Source organism: Gopherus evgoodei, chromosome 4, assembly GCF_007399415.2.
Source record: "Gopherus evgoodei ecotype Sinaloan lineage chromosome 4, rGopEvg1_v1.p, whole genome shotgun sequence".
NCBI lineage: Eukaryota > Metazoa > Chordata > Testudines > Testudinidae > Gopherus > Gopherus evgoodei.
Window position 1 is genome coordinate 48999516 of NC_044325.1, and position 19141 is coordinate 49018656.

General features: G+C 40.0%; 1 protein-coding gene across 13 annotated transcripts in view; it reads left to right on the forward strand.

Annotated features, from left to right (window-relative positions):
* RALGAPA1 (Ral GTPase activating protein catalytic alpha subunit 1) overlaps positions 1 to 19141 on the forward strand; it is a 246975-nt gene that overhangs the window by 65769 nt on the left and 162065 nt on the right. For all 13 annotated transcript variants that reach the window (XR_003999976.1, XM_030559262.1, XM_030559256.1 and 10 more), the window contains exons 13-16: positions 5958 to 6106; positions 8128 to 8257; positions 10304 to 10541; positions 15379 to 15540. Coding sequence is in view for 12 of the 13 variants with exons in the window: in XM_030559262.1 (XP_030415122.1) it covers positions 5958 to 6106; positions 8128 to 8257; positions 10304 to 10541; positions 15379 to 15540 (679 nt within the window). In the remaining variant the exon portion in view is untranslated. The remainder of the gene's footprint in view (positions 1 to 5957; positions 6107 to 8127; positions 8258 to 10303; positions 10542 to 15378; positions 15541 to 19141) is intronic.

Sequence of the window (19141 nt, forward strand, 5' to 3'; positions counted from 1 at the left end):
CTATATCTTGAGCTTCTAGGTACCAGGGTAGTACAAATAGTTAATAAAGACACTCAAGAAGATTTGTAAGGAAAACTGTTCCTATAATATAGAATGTATAGACAGATGTGTGACCTCCTGCTTGGGGTACCCAGAATTGTGAGCCCCTGTGTAACTCCTCTCAGCCTCAGCAAGTGAGAGATTGTTTGTTTGTTTTTTCTTTTTTGCTGCTCCCAAACCATGTATGAGCAACCTGAGACATTAGCTTGTCTGCCTTGCCACCAAGCTCTTCAGGACTCTGTTAGTCCAAATCTTGCCTTGCAGATAACAAACCATGAATCCCAACTCCTGAGTTACCCAGAGATGTTTCTCTGAAGTGTCCAGTCCCTCCTCACTGGACATTGACAGAAATTAAGTTCACTGCCTCCAAAGTGAAAATGTACGCGCCAGCCTGTATTGCTCACTGAGGACTTACCTTCCAGTTTAATACACCGCACAGAGAGATTCTTGTTTTATTACAAAACTGAGTTTATTAAAAAAACAGATTGAAGTGATACTGAGTATGAATAGAAGACCAGTGTGGTTACAAAGCAAACAAAACACTTTCTAGTGATTAAAACTTAATTTCAGCAAGTTACAATCTTTGTGTAAGCAAGTTTCTCGCTTACAGTGAAGTTTTCACCAACTCTTGCCTTTCAGGCCAAGAGGATTGGCATTAATAGGATACAGCACCCATTGTGCCTATCAACCCTTAGGTGAATGGTAACATAACTGTCTCTTTGCTCCCCTTTATAATACTTCAAAGTCCATTGACTTTCTCAGAAAGGTTTCTTGGGGTGCAGATTAGGTCCCTCAGTGTGGTGGTTAAATGGTTTTCTCCCCCTCTCGTTTAGCTTGATGTCTGTTTACTTTATGTATAAATGTATTTCTGTTGTACTTTTGCCTGTAACCAAACAGGTCACATAAGTAAATGCACATTTTTGTCTGGGTTCATGCTGTGCCTCCCAAATACATTTTAAAATCATATTTCCAGCACACATCTACAACTCTTTGTATACAATCCATGCATACATCACACAATGATTTTCAGCGTGTTGCCAGTTTACATATGATACCTTTAGATGACACCTTAAGATGACACCTTTGAGAAAGATATTGTGATAATAATGTGTTGGGGCAATGAGTGTGTGAGGCCTGATGTAATATACAGTATAAGGTGGGGGTGCTCTATCAGTGGCCACTGAAGGGTTCCTGTGTTCACCCCCTTCCCTCTAGCAATGCTGAGGGAGGGTCATGGCCCATGACTAAAGCATGTAAGTGCTGCAGTAATGCAAGTAATTAATAAGACACAAAATGGGGAAGAACTAGCTAGGTGGTAGTGGTGCTGAAAAGGATTGGGGGTCATAGTGGATCACAAATTAAATGAATCAACAATGTGATGGAGTTGCAAAAAAGGGCTATCATCATTCTGGGGTGTATTAACAGGAATGTCATATGCCAGACACAGGAGGTAATTTCCCCTTTTTACTCAGCATTTCTGAGGACTCCGCTGGAATACTGTGTCCAGTTCTGGGTGCCACACTTTAGGAAAGATGATGATAAACTGGATAGAGTCCAGAGGATAGTAACAAAAACAGTAAAAGGTTTAGAAAATCTGACCTATGAGGAAAGGTTGAAAAAAAAATGGCATGTTTAGTCTTGAGAAAAGAAGATTGAAGGGGGACTTGATAAATCTTCAGAGATGTTAAGGGCTGTTGTAAAGGAGACAGTGGTCAGTTGTTCTCTGTGTCCGCCAAAGGTAGGACAGGAAGTAGTGGGTTTAATCTGAAGCAAGGGAGGTTTGTATTAGATATTAGGAAACACTTTCCAACTATAAGGGCAATTAAGCTCTGGAATAGGTTTCCAAGGAGGGCTGTATGGAATCCATTGGAAGTTGTTAAGAACAGGTTGGACAGACACCTCTCAGGAATGGTCTAGGTTACTTGGTCCTGCTTCAGTGCAGCAGGATCGACTAGGTGCCCTCTCCAAGGTCCTTTCCAGCACTACATTTCTGTGATTCTGCAATCAGGATCTGAAGTGAAAACTCCATCCATATTGCGTTCTCTTTGACAACAATAAGGAAATTTACAGCAAGGTGTCAGATTAGCTAAACTATGGATTGGATGAAATGCCAAGCATTGTTGGGAGAACATTAAAGCCTCCGGTAAAGTAAGTCCGGAGACGACAACAGTAGCATTGGTTCAGCGTGAATAACCTGCCCTTTTTTTGATGTAATATACATTATTCTTGGGCCGGGCCAGGCCGGGCCACTGATCAAGCCGCCTCAGTTTATCAGAGCCACCGCAACAAATGAGTAAGGTGAATACGCTTTGAGTCCCAAACAGTGTGTCTTACCACATGAAGTACAGCTGGCAGAGGAGACAAACCAGAGCGATCAAGACAGGCAGACGTTCATGCAAGGTATTGTGCTCTCTCTACATTTACTAAATCTTATTTCTGGTGTGTGCTTGAAAATAGAAGGGGGTTTACTGTGTCAGCATTGCAAGATGCTGATGTTAAAAGGACAATGGTAGCTGCCAGTAAAAAAGTATGCTTACCATTTCCCAGAGATGAACAAAGCTGCAAATGGAGCCTAGAATATCTCTGGTGCTGCTTTGTTCTCTGCCCAACCCACCCCCCCATTAATGTGGCATAGCCAAACTCCCATTCCTGCTACCTTTGCAACCAAACTGCTTTTTTTCTGTAAGCTTCTAGTTGTCAGTATAGCTGATTTCATAAGGAGAGAAATAGTGATCATACTCATTTAACTGTCTCTTATTTAAACTTATTAAAGCCAAATAGAACACCAGATTGAGGTAAGGCATTATGTTTTATTGGGAACCAAAGTCCCAAGCAGTAATAAAGTAATTGGTACATGAAGCCCAAAATTCCTCATTGGCCTGCAGGAGAAGGATAAATATTTAGTACACATATTCACATCTGTTCTTTCTCCTTATAATAAAGACAACATTCAAGGGCACAAACATAAAAAGCATTAGGAATTTTGGAAAAGTATGTATATGATTATTCTTTGTTCAGTTCCTTACTATTGCTTCTAAAAGCACTAATCAAGAATAGATATTTCTGAAACTAATGGCACACATTCTAAAGAATGCATAGTATTTTACCAGTGACTTCCCGAGGCAGACCTTAACAGTGGGAACGCTAAATTCTTTCAAGTCCAGCACACAGCAGCATTTCAGTCCTGCAACAGGAATAAATGCCTGCTTCCAAATATAACTAATCTCTGCTCTGCTTCTTCAACAGGCCAAGAAGGCACAGCTGCCATGCTGAGTCTAGAAGGTGCTGAGAGTCCCCTTCTGTTGCAGCTGCTTCCATTTCAGTGGAACAGAAAAGGAAAATTACCAGACCTCCCTCTAAAAACTTGAAGAGGAAAAAGCTAGCAAAGGACTAAACATTGAGCTGCAGATACCCAAAGCAGACGAGAGTAAAACTGCAGCTATATAACCAATGACTTCATGAGTGTATAGGCCAAGAGATGCAAATCAGAAGAATCAGAAAACCAGGCTCAACTTCTGATGCAAATATTTGAGGCCTCTACTCCCACCATGAAAAAGGAAGAGTGAGAACTTAGTCTGGAGTATTAATGTAGTGTCACCTTCCACCAACCTCGCTCGGGAATCCTTTCATTCTAGTAGTGGTTCCTTTAACCTCCACGTTGTCCTTGTCTTACCTGTTATCCTACTCTACTCTTTCTTACTAATGCTGTCCCCAATGACCTTGTTCAATGCCTGTTGAAATCCAATGGAAAAACTCCCGTTGACTTAATGAGCACTTGATCAGGCCCGAAACCTAATGTCTTCCTCAGCGCAGTAACTCAGAAGCTATTCAAATGTACAGTCAATCTTAACAAACTATATTATTTTCAAATCCCAAGTTGGGGGGTGATTGTTTATTAAAAGCTGTATTTTACAATATACCACGTTTCATGGTTTCCTAAAGAATGAGAAATAAAAACGTTGATACCTGAAGTATTTTGTCTCTTCGAATTTGAAACAGAGAAATTCATCAAAAATTGTAGTGGCTGTAATAAATAAATAAATAAAAGATACTCCCATACTTAATCAGTTTGAGCATTATCCATATCGTAGCGGTAGTATTCGAAGTCAGATAGTGCACAGTTCAGTTGGTAGCCTATGACTGTTGAGACTTGATTATTTTCTCTTCTCTCCCATTTGCTGCTGTGTTAGCAGAGAACACTTTGCATTAAGTTAGCTTTCCTGACATGGTCTCCTGTATACCAGGAATTGGAGGCTGCTGAGATGTATTAACTTTGTCTCCAAATTATTCTGTCTGTCTGGAAAATCTCCCCATGTTGTCATATAGTGTTGTATAAACCACAGCATCCCAAAATGGCATTGGGACATTTCAAAAGGCATCTCATCTCCCCTTCAGCCTCATGAGGCATATTCTGTTCTTTTGGAGGCAGTATTTAAAGCAGTGTCTTGCTCTTGGGATAATCATTAACCAGGAAGCAAAGAATAGGCAGGATCACAAGAATCCCTGTGGTTGCACTCTATTAACATTTGGTGTGCATGGTAAAATTAGTATCCCAGCTGGTACAAGCCGGAGTTCCTGAAACACCATATTTAATGCACTTTGGCAGGCCAGCTAAAGTAAATATCCAGGACATCACGTTTGTGATCAACAAAGGCTTACAACACAGTAGATTTAGTACCTTTTCTGGTTGAATTGCTTAGTGCTTTGTCTAGTAGATGGAGAATGGGCAGTTGAGTTCCATCAGTAGATCCATTGCAGCTGGGAAGCCTTATTTACAAATGCTTCTTACTTTAGAGGAATGCTTATTAGTAATAGGCCTCTCTAGGATTGTATATATTTCGTTGCTTACCCTGAATGCAATAACATTTCCAAGAAATTTGCACATGTACGTGTTCCAGTGGGTGTTAATCTTTATTTGTGGCTAGTCTCCACAATGTGTAAAGCTATTCTCATACTGAGAGTCTAGCTGTCATGTTAGGCTAGACTTTCTGTATGTTTGCATACAGAAAGAATGAAAGGTGTGTCTTTATCTGAAAGATTTTCAGCCACTCATTTTAGATTCTCAGTGAAGTCCTATCAAGACACTGGACCAAGTCTCAAAATTGGCACTCATCTTGGGCAGGTATGGTGACCAGGATCTAAGCACAGCAGACATTGAGGTCAGGCTGCTCATCTTGGAGCATTGTCCCATAAATAATGCTTCAAAGATTGCGATCACCTTTCTTAGTTCTTCTAAATTGTTCCCTTTGCTGTTTTGTTCTGTTTGTTTTTTGTTTTTGTTTTTAAATGCTGAGCAAGACTTGTTTGCAGAATTGAAGGTAACTGTACATGGCTAACTCTGATACTTTAGAGTTCATTGTGGCAGTATGGACTGGAGTGTTGGAATCTTGGGCTAGCTATACAAAACTCCCAGAATACTGCTAAGTGTAGGGCAGCCTCTTTGGTAAATATCCCAAATATTAGCAAGCAGTGCTGTACGCTGTGGGATAAAAACTTGAAGTCCCAAAATATAGAAATTCCACCATCATTGTCAGGCACACTGTGTGTGTATATAGATATGCTGTAATGGTTTTATCAAGTGTTATTTTGTGGTTGCAGAGTTACAGAGGACAGCAGTGGGTTTATGCTGTTGGATGTTCTCCAGTTTTAAAACAGCCTTGAGTAATTCACCATATAATATATCTGAAGAAATTTGTACAGAAAATGTGAAAACTTTTCTCTTCTGCTAAACTGAAACTTAAACCAATTTTATTCTGAATTTGTCACTCAATAAAGCAGGCTAAACAAGTGATGTACCTATGAAAATTTACATCACTACTTTTATTTTCTACAGTTATCTGTTGAGTTGTTTTAATTAGAGCTAAAACTGGCTAGCTTTTCAGGCTAATAATTTTAATTGCCACTTCTTTTGTTTATAGGTTTTTATAATAAACTCTTCAAATATATTTCTTCTTGAGCCTGCAAATGAAATTAAAACTCTTTTGGATGAGCACACTGATATGTGTAAACGCATTCTTAATATCTACCGTCACATGGTGGTGCAAGTAACAATGGACAAGAAGACTTGGTAAAAAGCTTATGCTTTTATCTTTAAGATTTTTAATGAACTGGACCGAATATTTAAAACTTTTTTTAATACCCAGGAAGTCCAATGAAATGGTTTCTACTAAGTGAGTCAGTTTCTCTCAACAAGTCAATGTTTTAAGAGCGATGCGTATCTAGGTTTACTTTAAAATATTTTGCTGGAATTGATGGTATAAAGTACACATGGACCATCTCCTGCCTTCCTCCTGCAAAAAACAAACAAACAAACCCTTTAAATAAACCTAGATAACTATTACAACAGGCAAATGTGGACACCTCCATCCTAGCTGGAAGGGGACTGCTTAGTGAAAGGGATAGAAATAGACACCCTCAGCACTAAAAGACAGCATCAGTGATGGTGAGAGGAGCTGTGAGGCAAAGATAAGCAGCTGCAATTGTCCTTTCTCCAGAGCTACTGAAAAGTTCATAGACAGGCACCTTTTCTGAGTAGCTAATGCTGAATGCTCATTTGGGATGTGGGGAGGCAGGAGAAGCAGATAATCTGTATGCTTCCTGTATGTCCACTGATGGCTTCTATTCCAATGCCTGGGCCAGTCTTACCAGCTTTTGGGAAGGTGGGGGCAGTGTATATAGCCATCCCGTTTACTGGCCTCAACCCTGCTAAAAGCTGGGTTCATTACTACTCACTTCCCCATTGGGGGAAATCATGCCTGAGAGCCAAGAGCTGGGGAAGCCAAACTGTACCACTTTTGGAGGAAGGATGTTGGGATTGAGTGCCCATTCTACCACTTCCTGTTTGTGGGTATTTCCTCCCCCCCCTTCATCTCCCATGGTGGTAAGGTGTTCGTATTACCCGTGACCACTTCAGTTTGTTTTTGCGGGGGAAAGGAGCATAGACTTGTTTTTGTTCTCCTTTGTCCTGCTCTCTGTGACCTGGGGATACTCGTCCACTCACCTAGGAAAGCTATAGGAAGATTCTTTTCAGAGATCTGTGTTGGAGTAGGGCTAACATGAAGGTAGTGGGTGTATACAAGTTCAGTAATTTAGTGTTTAAAGGTCTGTAATGGTCCTTGTCTGCAATTTTATTCTGGTTTCAGGATTTTTTATGCAAAAGTCCATCCGCACTTTAACCAGCTCATTTTTTTTTTCTAACAAACCAGGTACATGGGGCAAAACCCAGCTCCAAAGCGGAGCCATTTCTGTAGTCAATCGGTCTCTCTCTCTTTCCTCCCCCCCCCCCCCCCCCCCCCCGGCCTTGTTCTAATGGAATAGTAGAATGCTACCATGGTCTGCTGCAGCAGAGAGCAACAGCAAATTTTAAATTTCCAACTTTTCATTGTAATTTAAATTTCATTGTCCCTTATTGATATCTCCTGAGTTCTTCATAAGTAGGGCTGCCATCACTATGTATCCATATATGGAAAAACAATAGTCAGACTTGGTTCTCAGCTTTCCAGTGGAGACTTGGGAGTAAAATGGGAATCTCTCTAGCAAATTCCAATAGATGATAATTTTAAGTGTAACACCTTCACAGGCTTCATATAACTTTAAATAAACCTTCAACCAACATTATTCAGTTGTGACTGTGAAGACACCGTGCCATCCTCTTTAGAGCTGGTAGAGTATGTTTAGAAAAATCATCTTCTGTTATGACACCAGTGCCCTGCCAAATACTCTTATTTGGTTTTAAAGGGTAGGTTAGGTTCAGAAATAGTGATCTAACTAAAAATAACTTTGCTGCCATTTGGGACTCCTGAGAGCCATGCTTCCTTGAGAGAGCAGGTAGAAAGCCTTATATGACACATGGAAGGGAATCCTGTAGGGGTTCCTTGTTGTGGCAGTGGAGGGGCAGACAGTAAGGGGCAGGAGTGATAGACTTCTTAAAAACAGTCTGATGTTGAGCTGTTTCTGTCCCTTACATTTTCTGTGTTGTTTTTTTTTAATGTTTGTGTAAGGGGAGAAACGTAGACAATGATCATTTATTAAGTGTCACCGCCCAAATATATACTGGAAAAAGTAACTCAATTGAATATTGCTTTGCAGGGAGCAGATGTTACTTGTGCTGCTCAGGGTCACAGAATCTGTGCTGAAGATGCCATCCCAGGCTTTCCTGCAGAATCAAGGAAGAAAGAACTCCACTTTAGCAGGAAGACTTGCAGGACCTCTTTTTCAGGCAATTAAATAAAAATTTAATACGAGTTTTAACTTTGGCTATGAGGCTGGTTGCAACAAAAGCAGTTGCCGTGTTTGTCATCTGCAGTGATATTGTAGCCGAGTCAGTCCCAGAGTATTGGAGACAAGGTGGGTGATGTAATATCTTTTATTGGACCAACTTCAGTTGGTGAGAGGGAGAAGCTTTTGAGCTTACATGGCTTCAGGACAGAAGAAGAGCTCTGTGTAAGTTCCAGAGTTTGTGTCTCTCACCAACAGAAGTTGGTCCAATAAAAAAAAATTACATCACCCACCTTTTCTCTTGTTATATGTGAGACTATAATTTTTAATAAGCATATTGCCTAAATATTGAGGCCACTGATGTTAAAGGGCTAATTGCATCTGATAATAGCATTACTATATATAACATACTGACAACTATTTGTCTAAGTTGGGGGTAATAATTTTTTGTCAAGGTCCAGCTTCCCTTCCCATACCCTTGTTTGCCTGCCAGCTCCATACCCGCCCTGCCCAGAGAGTAAGGTGACCTTATTTCCCTTATCTGAAAACGGGATGCACGAGGCTGGCCTGAGGCATCTGGCATTGCTACTGTTCCCCTTCACCCCTCTGAACATTCCTCCGTACCCACCAATTGAGCCAAATAACAGAAGTGGGCCAGAGGGGAGAGGAATGGGTGTGGGCTGGGATCTGGGGCGCAAAGCAAGGTGTCAATGTGTGTGAGTACTTTTGAGCTTGGACTGAGGAGATGAAGCTGTTGGAGTCTATGATCAGCTAGAGGTACGATGCTGCTCTGGGGGATGGGACAGTAGAGGGGCAGGAAAGAGGCTTTGGGTAGTGGGAGGGACCAATGAGACTCCAGATAGCAGCCCTGGGGAGATGGTAGGAGGCTGGGATGTGGCAGAAGCAGGTGATTGGAGACAGACGGGGGAGGGAAAGAGACCCGTTGGGGCTCCAGGGACTGGCCCGAAGGACAGGGAGTGGGGAGGGCCAGGTTGGGGGCTCAGGTATGGGGACATGAGGCTGGGGTTGGGACATGGGACTCTGCTGTTCAGCCAGCCTAGACCCTTAAACCAAATCCCTCAGACCTCCTGAGCCTCCCACTAACTTACATATGCTTTCCCAGAGTTCCACTGATGCTGTGGGCACTTGGATTAAGTTAGAAGCCCATGTTGGGGATAACATGGCAAGAAAACAAGGAATCCAGTTCAGTAAAGGAGTTTCTGAACTGTAGTCATGTTACTGTTAAAGCACTTGAGAGTTACAGTTCTTTGGAAAAATACCATCCAGTCTGATCCAGGGCTTTTGAGCAGAGCCCGGAACACAGAGCAGTGAAGCTGCAGGTTTTTGCCTGGAGTTGGAGCAGGGACGGTACACAGCTCTAAAGCCTTGGTCTGATCTCATCTCTTCTGTGCATCCAAGGATTGCCAGCATTTCCAGCAGGGCAAAGTCCCTGATGACTTCTTTCCTGCATATCCTATTTTCATGTAGCAGTGGTCAGGCCCCACTTGCTTCCGAGCAACACTTTTCTTTAGTCTCTCTCCTTTTGCCATGTGCTTAGCTTGAAAACTGCAGCCCCACCCTTTTCCCCTTGTAGTGGTTGCCCTACCTGTGCAGAAAATGCATTGATCTATGGGGATAGGCCAGCAGTAGAGTCATTCAAAGTAGATAGCCTCAAGTTGCTCTTTTGATGGCTTCTCTGAGGTCAGGAGATTCTCCAAATGCTTTTAAAAAAAGAAAAGAAACAAAATGCATGGGATGTAATCCAAACTAAACTATGTTACGATCTGAAGAAATCTTTTATGAATCAAGCCAATTTGTTCCCACAGCTAAATAACCTAACATACCACATAACTATGAGTGAAAACAAAAAGGCTTAATCATCACATGGAAATTCATGTAAGATTTGTGTGAGGTAGGGGTGGGTGTGTGTTGTGGGCACTATATGGCAACTTTTTGTTTCAGACAGTAAAGTCTGATGCTTTAATACTCTTCTGTTGCCTTATGTTAACACACCAACTATTGTCACTTAAATTACTTATTCTTTTAGACTCTTATAGTAGCCTGGATCAAAGCAAATCTGAACGTGTACATCTCTCGAGAGCTTTGGGATGATTTGCTGTCTGTAATGTCATCACTGACATATTGGGAAGAGCTGGCCACTGAGTGGTCACTGACTATGGAGACACTAACAAAAGTATTAGCTAGAAACCTGTACAGCCTGGACCTCAGTGACTTACCACTGGATAAATTAAGTGAGCAGAAACAGAAAAAGCACAAAGGCAAAGGTAAGAGATCCTGCATTAAATAATTTAATTATACAAGTTGAATCTTGGAGGTGATGGGGGAAAGAGAGGCAGGCCTTAATGTAGGTCTAATTAGCTGTGTCTGTCAACTGAAATGGGACAACTTCTGTTTTTTGTAGATTATATTTTGTAAATTAAAACCACTACATCCTAGCATAGGACCCAATCCTGCAAACAGCTTAAATGTTTGCTGGATTAAGCCCATAATTACATATTGTGAAGCGGTATTCCTTTCTCTTTGTGTCAGTTTAATTTAGTTAACTGTAAGCATCAATCATAACCATTAATTTCTGATTAGTAATAAGAGGGAATTATGTTCATTTTCTATTAATATTTGATAGATTTCTAGTAAACCTTAACTAGATTGTAAATCCACTGCTAATATTATTCACTTTCTAAATCTTTTAAAGTAAAGATGTTGTTGTTGGAATATTGATTAAAGTTGTAGTCTGGGCTAGTAGTAGTTTGCCACTGACTATGAGAGTTCAGGTCTTGAGGTGTAAGCCTTGGAGAAGGCCAGTTTTGTCAAAATTACCTTGACTAATGATTATTTAAGAAAAAAGGAGCCTCTTAATAATGCATTTGAATGTTGCAAGTTTTTAAATCAGATTACAGGTCAGTGTTGTAGTTGTTCTATAGAATGTAGACAATGGGCTATTTTGCAGTCCTGAATAATATGAAGGGAGGCAGAGTGGCTTAATAGCTGGACTCAGGAAACTGGGAATCTATTCCCAGGTCTGCAGTTGCCCTCCTGTGTGACCTTGAGCAAGTCACGTCATTTCTTTGTCCCTCAGTTTCCCCATTTGTAAAACGGGATAATGATACTGACTTCCTTTTGTAAAGCACTTTCCCATCTACTGATGAAAAGCACTATGTAAACACTAGATATTATGTAACATGGAAATCTGTAATACAGATGCAATAATTGTAATTTTTCTACAGTCCACTTTTTATCTCAGAAGCCTGGTCTATGCTGCGGGGGGCGATGTAAGATACGCAACTTCTGCCATGGGAATAGCAGACCTGAAATTGACTTGACTTATTTTATTTCGACTTACCTCCCGTCCTCATGGCACAGCCTCGATGGCTGCAGCTCCCCTGTCTACTCCGCTTCCGCCTCTAGCCCTAGTGGAGTTCCAGAGTTGACGGGAGCATGTTCGGGGATCGATTTATCACATCTAGATGAGACGCAATAAATCGATCCCCTATAGATCGAACGCTACTCGCAGATCTGACGGGTAGTGTGGACGTACCATTAGAATCAGACCAGTTGAGGTGCTGGCTTTGGATGGACTAAGAGAAGACATCTGCTATGTTCTGCGTGTCATGAATGAGAGATGATGTATTCTAATGTTTGTTTCTCTCTTGAGAGGGGCGGATAGGAATATTTCTGTATACTCTTATAATTAAATACATTTCATCCTCTACTTAAATGCCTCATCTTAGGTAAGGGAATCTGTAAAGCCCCAAGAAATCCCTGGTTTTCACTGTATTGCTTGATGTTGTTAGGAGGAAGATGTATTCATCCAGTCCTCAATTGGCCTAGAGGTGTCACTCTGAAGCACACTTTCTTTTCTCCCTGTCCTTCATAGCCTTCCCATTCCTGCTACCCACAGTGAAACTAAGATTTTGCATCTCTTCATGTCATCAGTGTTTGGAAGAGTCAGTTCTCAGATAAGAATGTATGCAGTTAACTGAACATTTGCTTAAACCTGTATTTTGAATCATGGAACAGTACTACACATACATGAAAGCACAAATATATTTTTCTTTATGCAGCCATAGACCCCAAAAAAAGGAATAATTGATGAAAAGAGATGTTTATCTAGAAGTGAATAGTCTTCATAGAGCTCCACTAAGAGTCATTCATTATTAAATGTGATTTCTGAAGGTGATTAGTTAAAAATTTTTTTGACAAGCTTCCTTATGCATCCTATTTGGTAAGAGTATATACACCCACATCTGCAAATAGCAATGAGGATATTTCTCTGATTATGGCATATTCTGCAAATAAGATGTATTTTCAATTACTTTACTCCTTATCAGGCATCACTTCGAATGTTGTCGATAAATTCTGAAATATTTAACCTCCTTTTCACTGAGTAAAACCAAACCACAATTTTCAGGCATGGAGAACATGATGCTTTAAGTAATGGTGGAAGGGGAAGACCAAGGACAGGGTAGGCCCATTACTACTAATGTGGGGGGAACGTGGGGGTGGGGGGGAGAAGAATAACAGAAAATGTGGAAATGTCAAAAGTGCTAAATACCTTTTTTGTTTTTCACCAAAAAGTTAAGTAAGTGAAAGCCAGTGAAAACGAAGTAGGATCAGAGGCTATAATTGGGAAAGAACAGGTTAAAATTACTTAGACAAGTTAGATGTCTTCAGGTCACCAGGGCCTGATGAAATACATCCTAGAATACTCAAGGAGCTGACTGAGGAGATATCTAAGCCTTTAGTGATTATCTTGGAAAAGTCATGGAAGACGGGAGAGATTCCAGAGGACTGGAAAACGACACTATAATTTGCCCATCTGTAAAAAAGGGAAATAAGGACAACCTGGGAAATTATAGACCAGTCAGTTTAGCTTTAGTACTCAGAAAGATAATGGAGCAAATAATTAGCAATCCAATATGCAAGCATCTACAAGAAGATAATAAGGTGATAAGTAACTGTCAGCATGGATTTGTCAAGAAAAAATCGTGTCAGACCAACCTAATAGCTTTCTTTGATAGGGAAACAAGCCTTGTGGATAGAGGGTAAGCAGTAGCTGTGATATGATCTTGACTTTAGGAAGGCTTTTAATACTGTCTGTCATGATCTTCTCTTAAACAAAGTAGGAAAATACATCCCAGTTGGAGCTATTGTAAGGTGGGTGCATAATGGATTGGAAAACCATTCCCAGAGAGTAGTTACCAGTGGTTCACAGTCAAGCTGGAATGTCAAGTGGAGTCCCACAGGGATCAGTTCTGGGGCCGGTTCTGTTCAATATCTTCATCAAGGATTTAGATAATGGAAGGAAGTCCAGAGAAAAGCAACAAAAATAATGAATGGTCTAGAACAGAGTTTCTCAAACTGGGGGTCTGCGAGGGTACTCCAGGAGGTCTGCCGGCCTCATTGATCAACTCTTCCCCCTTCCTCCCAGTGCTTCCTGCATGCTGGGAAACAGCTGTTCAGTGGTTTGCAGGAGACACTGAGAGGGAAGGAGAGGAGTGGGGACAGAATGTGCTTTGGGTAGGGGATGGAAAGAGTCATTAAAGAGGGGCAGAAGTGTAGTGGGGGCAGGAAGAGGTGGGGTGTGGGTGGGGCCCTGGGGAAAGGGGTGGAGTGGGGGCAGGATTTGGGGCTGAGCAGGGGGTTACTTAGGGGTCCAAAACCTTTTAAATCAAAATGTGGGTCCTTGGGTTGCTAAAATTTGAGAACTGCTGGTCTAGAAAAATATGACCTTTTTAAGAGAAGATTGAAAAAATTGGCTTTGTTTTGCTTGGTGAAGAGAAGACTGAGGGGGGATATAACAGTTTTTAAGTACTCAAAGATTGTTACAAGGAGGAGGGAGAAAAATTGTTCTCCTTAGCCTTTTAAGGATAGGAAAAGAAGCAATGGACTTAAATTGCAGCAAGGGCAGTTTAGGTCGAACATTAGGAAAAACTTCCTATCAGGGTAATTAAGCACTGGAATAAATTGCCTAGGGAGATCATGAAATCTCCATCGCTGGAAATTTTTAAGACCTGGTTAGACAAACACCTGTCAGGGAGGATCTAGATAATACTTCAGGGCACTGAATTAGAGGACCTCTTGAGTCCCTTGCAGTCCTAAGATTCTATATCTGGAGCATACTGCTACATTGTGGATCAGTATTCTGTGAAGACATACTTCATTTGTTGGTTATCCTTTGTTCATTTGTTTCTTGCAATACAAGTAACTTACTCAAATTGCTCCAGCAGCTGCAGTAGCCATACTGATTTCTGTTTAACTTATTTGGGGATTTATAAAATTTTCATTCAAAATTTACTACTTTCTCTTTGAGATTGTTGCATTAGGATTTCATAGAGAGATCAATTTAATATTCAGATCACAAAAACCTTTTGTTATGAGCTAGTCCTATTTTTTTCTCTTTCATGTTGGTGTTAAGATGTTTTAGCATCATAGATACTTATGGTGCCTGAATCTTTACGGTGTATAATTATTTTCCAACAAAAATTAATTAGTTAAATATATGATTTTTAAATATCTTGCTTTGTATGTCTCACTTCTAATAGGGACAACAAAAGATGAAATACAGTGCACTCCCATTTATCCAAATGGCCTGAGGGACATTTGAATGTTTTGGATAACTAGTTGTTCATATAGATGAAAGTGCTATTAGCTGCAGTAGGGCTATATGGAGAGAGACTGTGGATTTGGTAACTAGGATTTTTGGAAAAAGGGAATTTGGATAGCTGGAATTATACTCTATATTAAATGCTCTGGAAATAAAGGAGGAAAAACTATCCACAGTTCATTTTATTTTGTATGGCTTTGTTAAGCTTACTTTTCTTGGGTTTGTGTATTGGAAAGGTCAGAAAAGAACTACAACATTAATTGCACTAGAAGCTTTGACATAGTATGGACATATTTCAATTGATGTTGTTTGGATGGGGCTCATAAATGTGGTTTTAAAAAGTTTTGTTCGGCTTCTGAAGTCGCATGCTTAGCATTACAAGATTGTGTATTTGAAGCTAAGTGGACATTATTTGAAAAGGTGACCACTGCAAAGGTCTAGTATATGAACATTTCAGGTAACAAAGTGAATAGATTCAAAATTTATATTTTTTGCAGGAGTTGGGCATGAGTTCCAAAAATCATCCGTTGATAAGTCCTTTTCTAGAGGTTGGAGCCGTGATCAGCCTGGACAGGCACCAATGAGACAGCGCAGTGCTACAACAACTGGATCTCCAGGGACAGAAAAGGCAAGAAGCATAGTACGGCAGAAAACAGTTGGTATGTATCTGTACAAACTATGAGAGATGTGATGTGAGGGAAGAGGGGAAAGAATTTATAACTGAACATTTTTGTATCTACATAGTGAACTTTCCCACACAAGTTTCATGTGTGGTAATTAGTAATGTATGTAAATATATGTTAATCTTATGTGGTGTTTTTTGGGGTAAGTGAATAGCATTTTGTTACTTGTATATAGATTTTTAACAAATACAGGTCATGCAATTGATGTATTAATGCTGAAGGTTTTACCCAGTTGCTTAGGCACAGTTTAGCTGAACTTAACAACGACGACAACAACAACAAAACTGCTTTATGTGTTAGAAAGAGGTGATGACAAGAATAGGCCATCTCAAGAATGATATGCATAAGTGATTAGTCTGAGGCTCTCTAAGTAATGCGATATGGATACATTTTGCACAAAATATGCAATGGATTTCCAAAGTAGAGCAGTGAACTGTGTAAAGTATGATTGAATCAGCTGGAAGTACTTTGAAGTGTTTTGTCGTCTTGGATATATCCCTAAAACCTTTGGTAACTATAAATAGGCACAAAAATGTGCAGAGCTAACTTCCTTCAGTGATCAGTGCCACTACTATATTCCTTGAAATTAAAAGGTACGGTAACTAGAGTGAAATCCCTGCAAGCTGCATGGACACTTTTTTCAAAGACACCATAATAGAGGCCCAACTTAAATGTATACCCCGAATTAAAAAACACAGTAAAAGAACTAAAAAAGAGCTACCATGGATTGGCTTAACTATGTAAAAGAAGCAGTTAGAGATAAAAAGGCGTCTTTTAAAAAGTGGAAGTCAAATCCTAGTGAGATAAATAATTTGGCAGTGTTTATGCTCTTTTCTAAGTGTAAAAATGTAATAAGAAAACCCAAAAAGGAGTTTGAAGAATAGCTAGCCAAAAACTCAAAAAGTAATAACAAAATGTTTAAGTACATCAGAAGCAGGAAGCCTGCTAAACAACCAGTGGGGCCCCTGGATGATCGAGATGCAAAAGGAGCACTTAAAGATGATAAAGTAATTGCGGAGAAACTAAATGAATTCTTTGCTTCAGTCTTCACGGCTGAGGATATTAGGGAGATTCCCAAACCTGAGCCAGCTTTTGTAGGTGACCTATCTGAGGAATTGTCAGACTGAGGTGTCAGTAGAGGTGGTTTTGGAATTTAATGGATAAACTTAACAGTAACAGGTCACCGGGACCAGATGGCATTCACCCAAGAGTTCTGAAAGAACTCAAATATGAACTAACAACTATCGTTTGTAACCTGCCCTTTAAAAAGGGCTCTAGAGGTGATCCCGGAAATTACGGACCAGTAAGTCTGAAGTCAGTACCAGGCAAATTGTTGAAACAATAGCAAAGAATAAAATCATCAGACACGTAGAAGAACATAAATTGTTGGGGAAAATCAACATGGTTTCTGTAAAGGGAAATCATGTTTTACTAATCTATTAGAATTCTCTGAAGGGGTCAACAAACGTGGACAAGGGAGATCCAGTGGACATAGTGTACTTAGATTTCCAGAAAACCTTTGACAGAGTCCCTCACCAAAGGCTGTTACGTAAATTAAGTTGTAATGGGATAAGAGGGAAGATCCTTTCATGGATTGAGAACTGGTTAAAAGACAGGGAACAAAGGGTAGGAATAAATGGTAAATTTTCAGAATGGAGAGGGATAACCCCAAGGTCAGTCCTAGGTCCTAGTTGAATAGGATATCCTATTCAACTTATTCATAAATGATCTGGAGAAGGGGGTAAACAGTGAGGTGGCAAAGTTTGCAGATGTTACTAAACTGCTCAAGATAGTTAACACCAAAGCAGACTGTGACGAACTTCAAAAAGATCTCACAAAACTAAGTGATTGGGAACAAAATGGCAAATGAAATTTAATGTGGATAAATGTAAAGTAATGCACATTGGGGAAAAATAACCCCAGCTATACATACAATATGATGGGGACTAATTTAGCTACAGCTAATCAGGACAGAGATCTTGGAGTTATCATGGATAGTTCTCTGAAGACATCCACACAGTGCTCAGCAGCAGTCAAAAAAGCAAACAGGATGTTAGGAATCATTAAAAAAGGATAGAGAATAAGACGGATAATATCTTATTGCCCTTATATAAATCCATGGTACGCCTACATCTTGAATATTGCATACAGATGGGGTCTCCTCATCTCAAAAAAGATATACTGGCATTAGAAAAGGTTCAGAGAAGGGCAACTAAAATGATTAGGGATTTGGAACGGGTCCCATATGAGGAGAAATTAAAGAGGCTAAGAATTTTCTGCTTGGAAAAGAGGAGACTAAGAGGGGATATGATAGAGGTATATAAAATCATGAGTGGTGTGAAGAAAGTGAATAAGGAAAAGTGATTTACTTGTTCCCATAAAATAACTAGGGGCCACCAAATGAAATTAATGGGAAGCAGGTTTAAAACAAATAAAAGGAAGTTATTCTTCACACAGCACACAGTCAGCCTGTGGAACTCCCTGCCTGAGGAGATTGTGAAGGATAGAACTATAACAAGGTTTAAAAGAGAACTGGATAAATTCATGGAGCTTAAGTCCATTAAAGGCTGTTAGCCAGGATGGGTAAGAAATGGTGTCCCTAGCCTCTGTCAGTCAGAGGGTGGTGATGGACGGCAGGAGAGAGATCACTATCATTACCTGTTAGGTTCACTCCCACTAGGCATTGGCCACTGTTGGTAGACAGGATACTGGGCTGGATGGACCTTTGGTCTGACCCAGTATGGCCATTCTTATGTTCTTGAAGACATTTTTCTTTCCCTATTTTAAAAAGTCATGCTAGATAGTGTTTTAGGTGGATCACTTAATGGAGGCCTCATTCACACTTGTATGACTTACTTAGAAAATGCAAATGTGACTTGGACTAAAAACTTACTTATTATGAGTTATCTCCTAAAATAAGTTGTTCGCTGTTGCTTGAAGGAAAATTGCAGTTGTTTAAATTCAAAAGAGAAATTGTTTTTTTAGAAATGTCTGTTGCTGTTTTAATATCTCCATAATGGTAAATGATGTTAGCCTTATTCAGTGAGAGAAGTAATTTTACTGATACTGCCTAACAGCTGGTATGTTTTGACACCGTTTGAGACGATGATTGTGCATGTCATCAGTTGAATATATAATTGAGGTAGACTTTCAGAAATGCAAGTATTTCTCCTCTTTCCCCCAGAAATTCTGGAGGGTAATTAAAATTTTTAATTCAGTGTTTAAATTAACCAAGTTAGTTTTCTTAAGAATATCTTACAACACCTATTAGTTTCTAATATTTATTACTAGTGTCGTCTGCTCTGGGTCCAGTTCTATTTAATGTTTTCATTAACGAAGACTTCGATAATGGAGTGAAGAGTATGCTTATAAAATTTGTGGAGGATATCAAGCTGGAATGGTGTGCTAGCACTTTGGAGGACAGGATTAGAATTCAAAATGACTTTGACAAATTAGAGAATTGGTCAGAAATCAACAAGATGAAATTCAGTAAAGGCAAGTGCAAAGTACTTCACTTGTGCATTTAATATTTTTCTTCCTGACTACAAAATGGGGACTGAATGGCTAGACAGTAGTA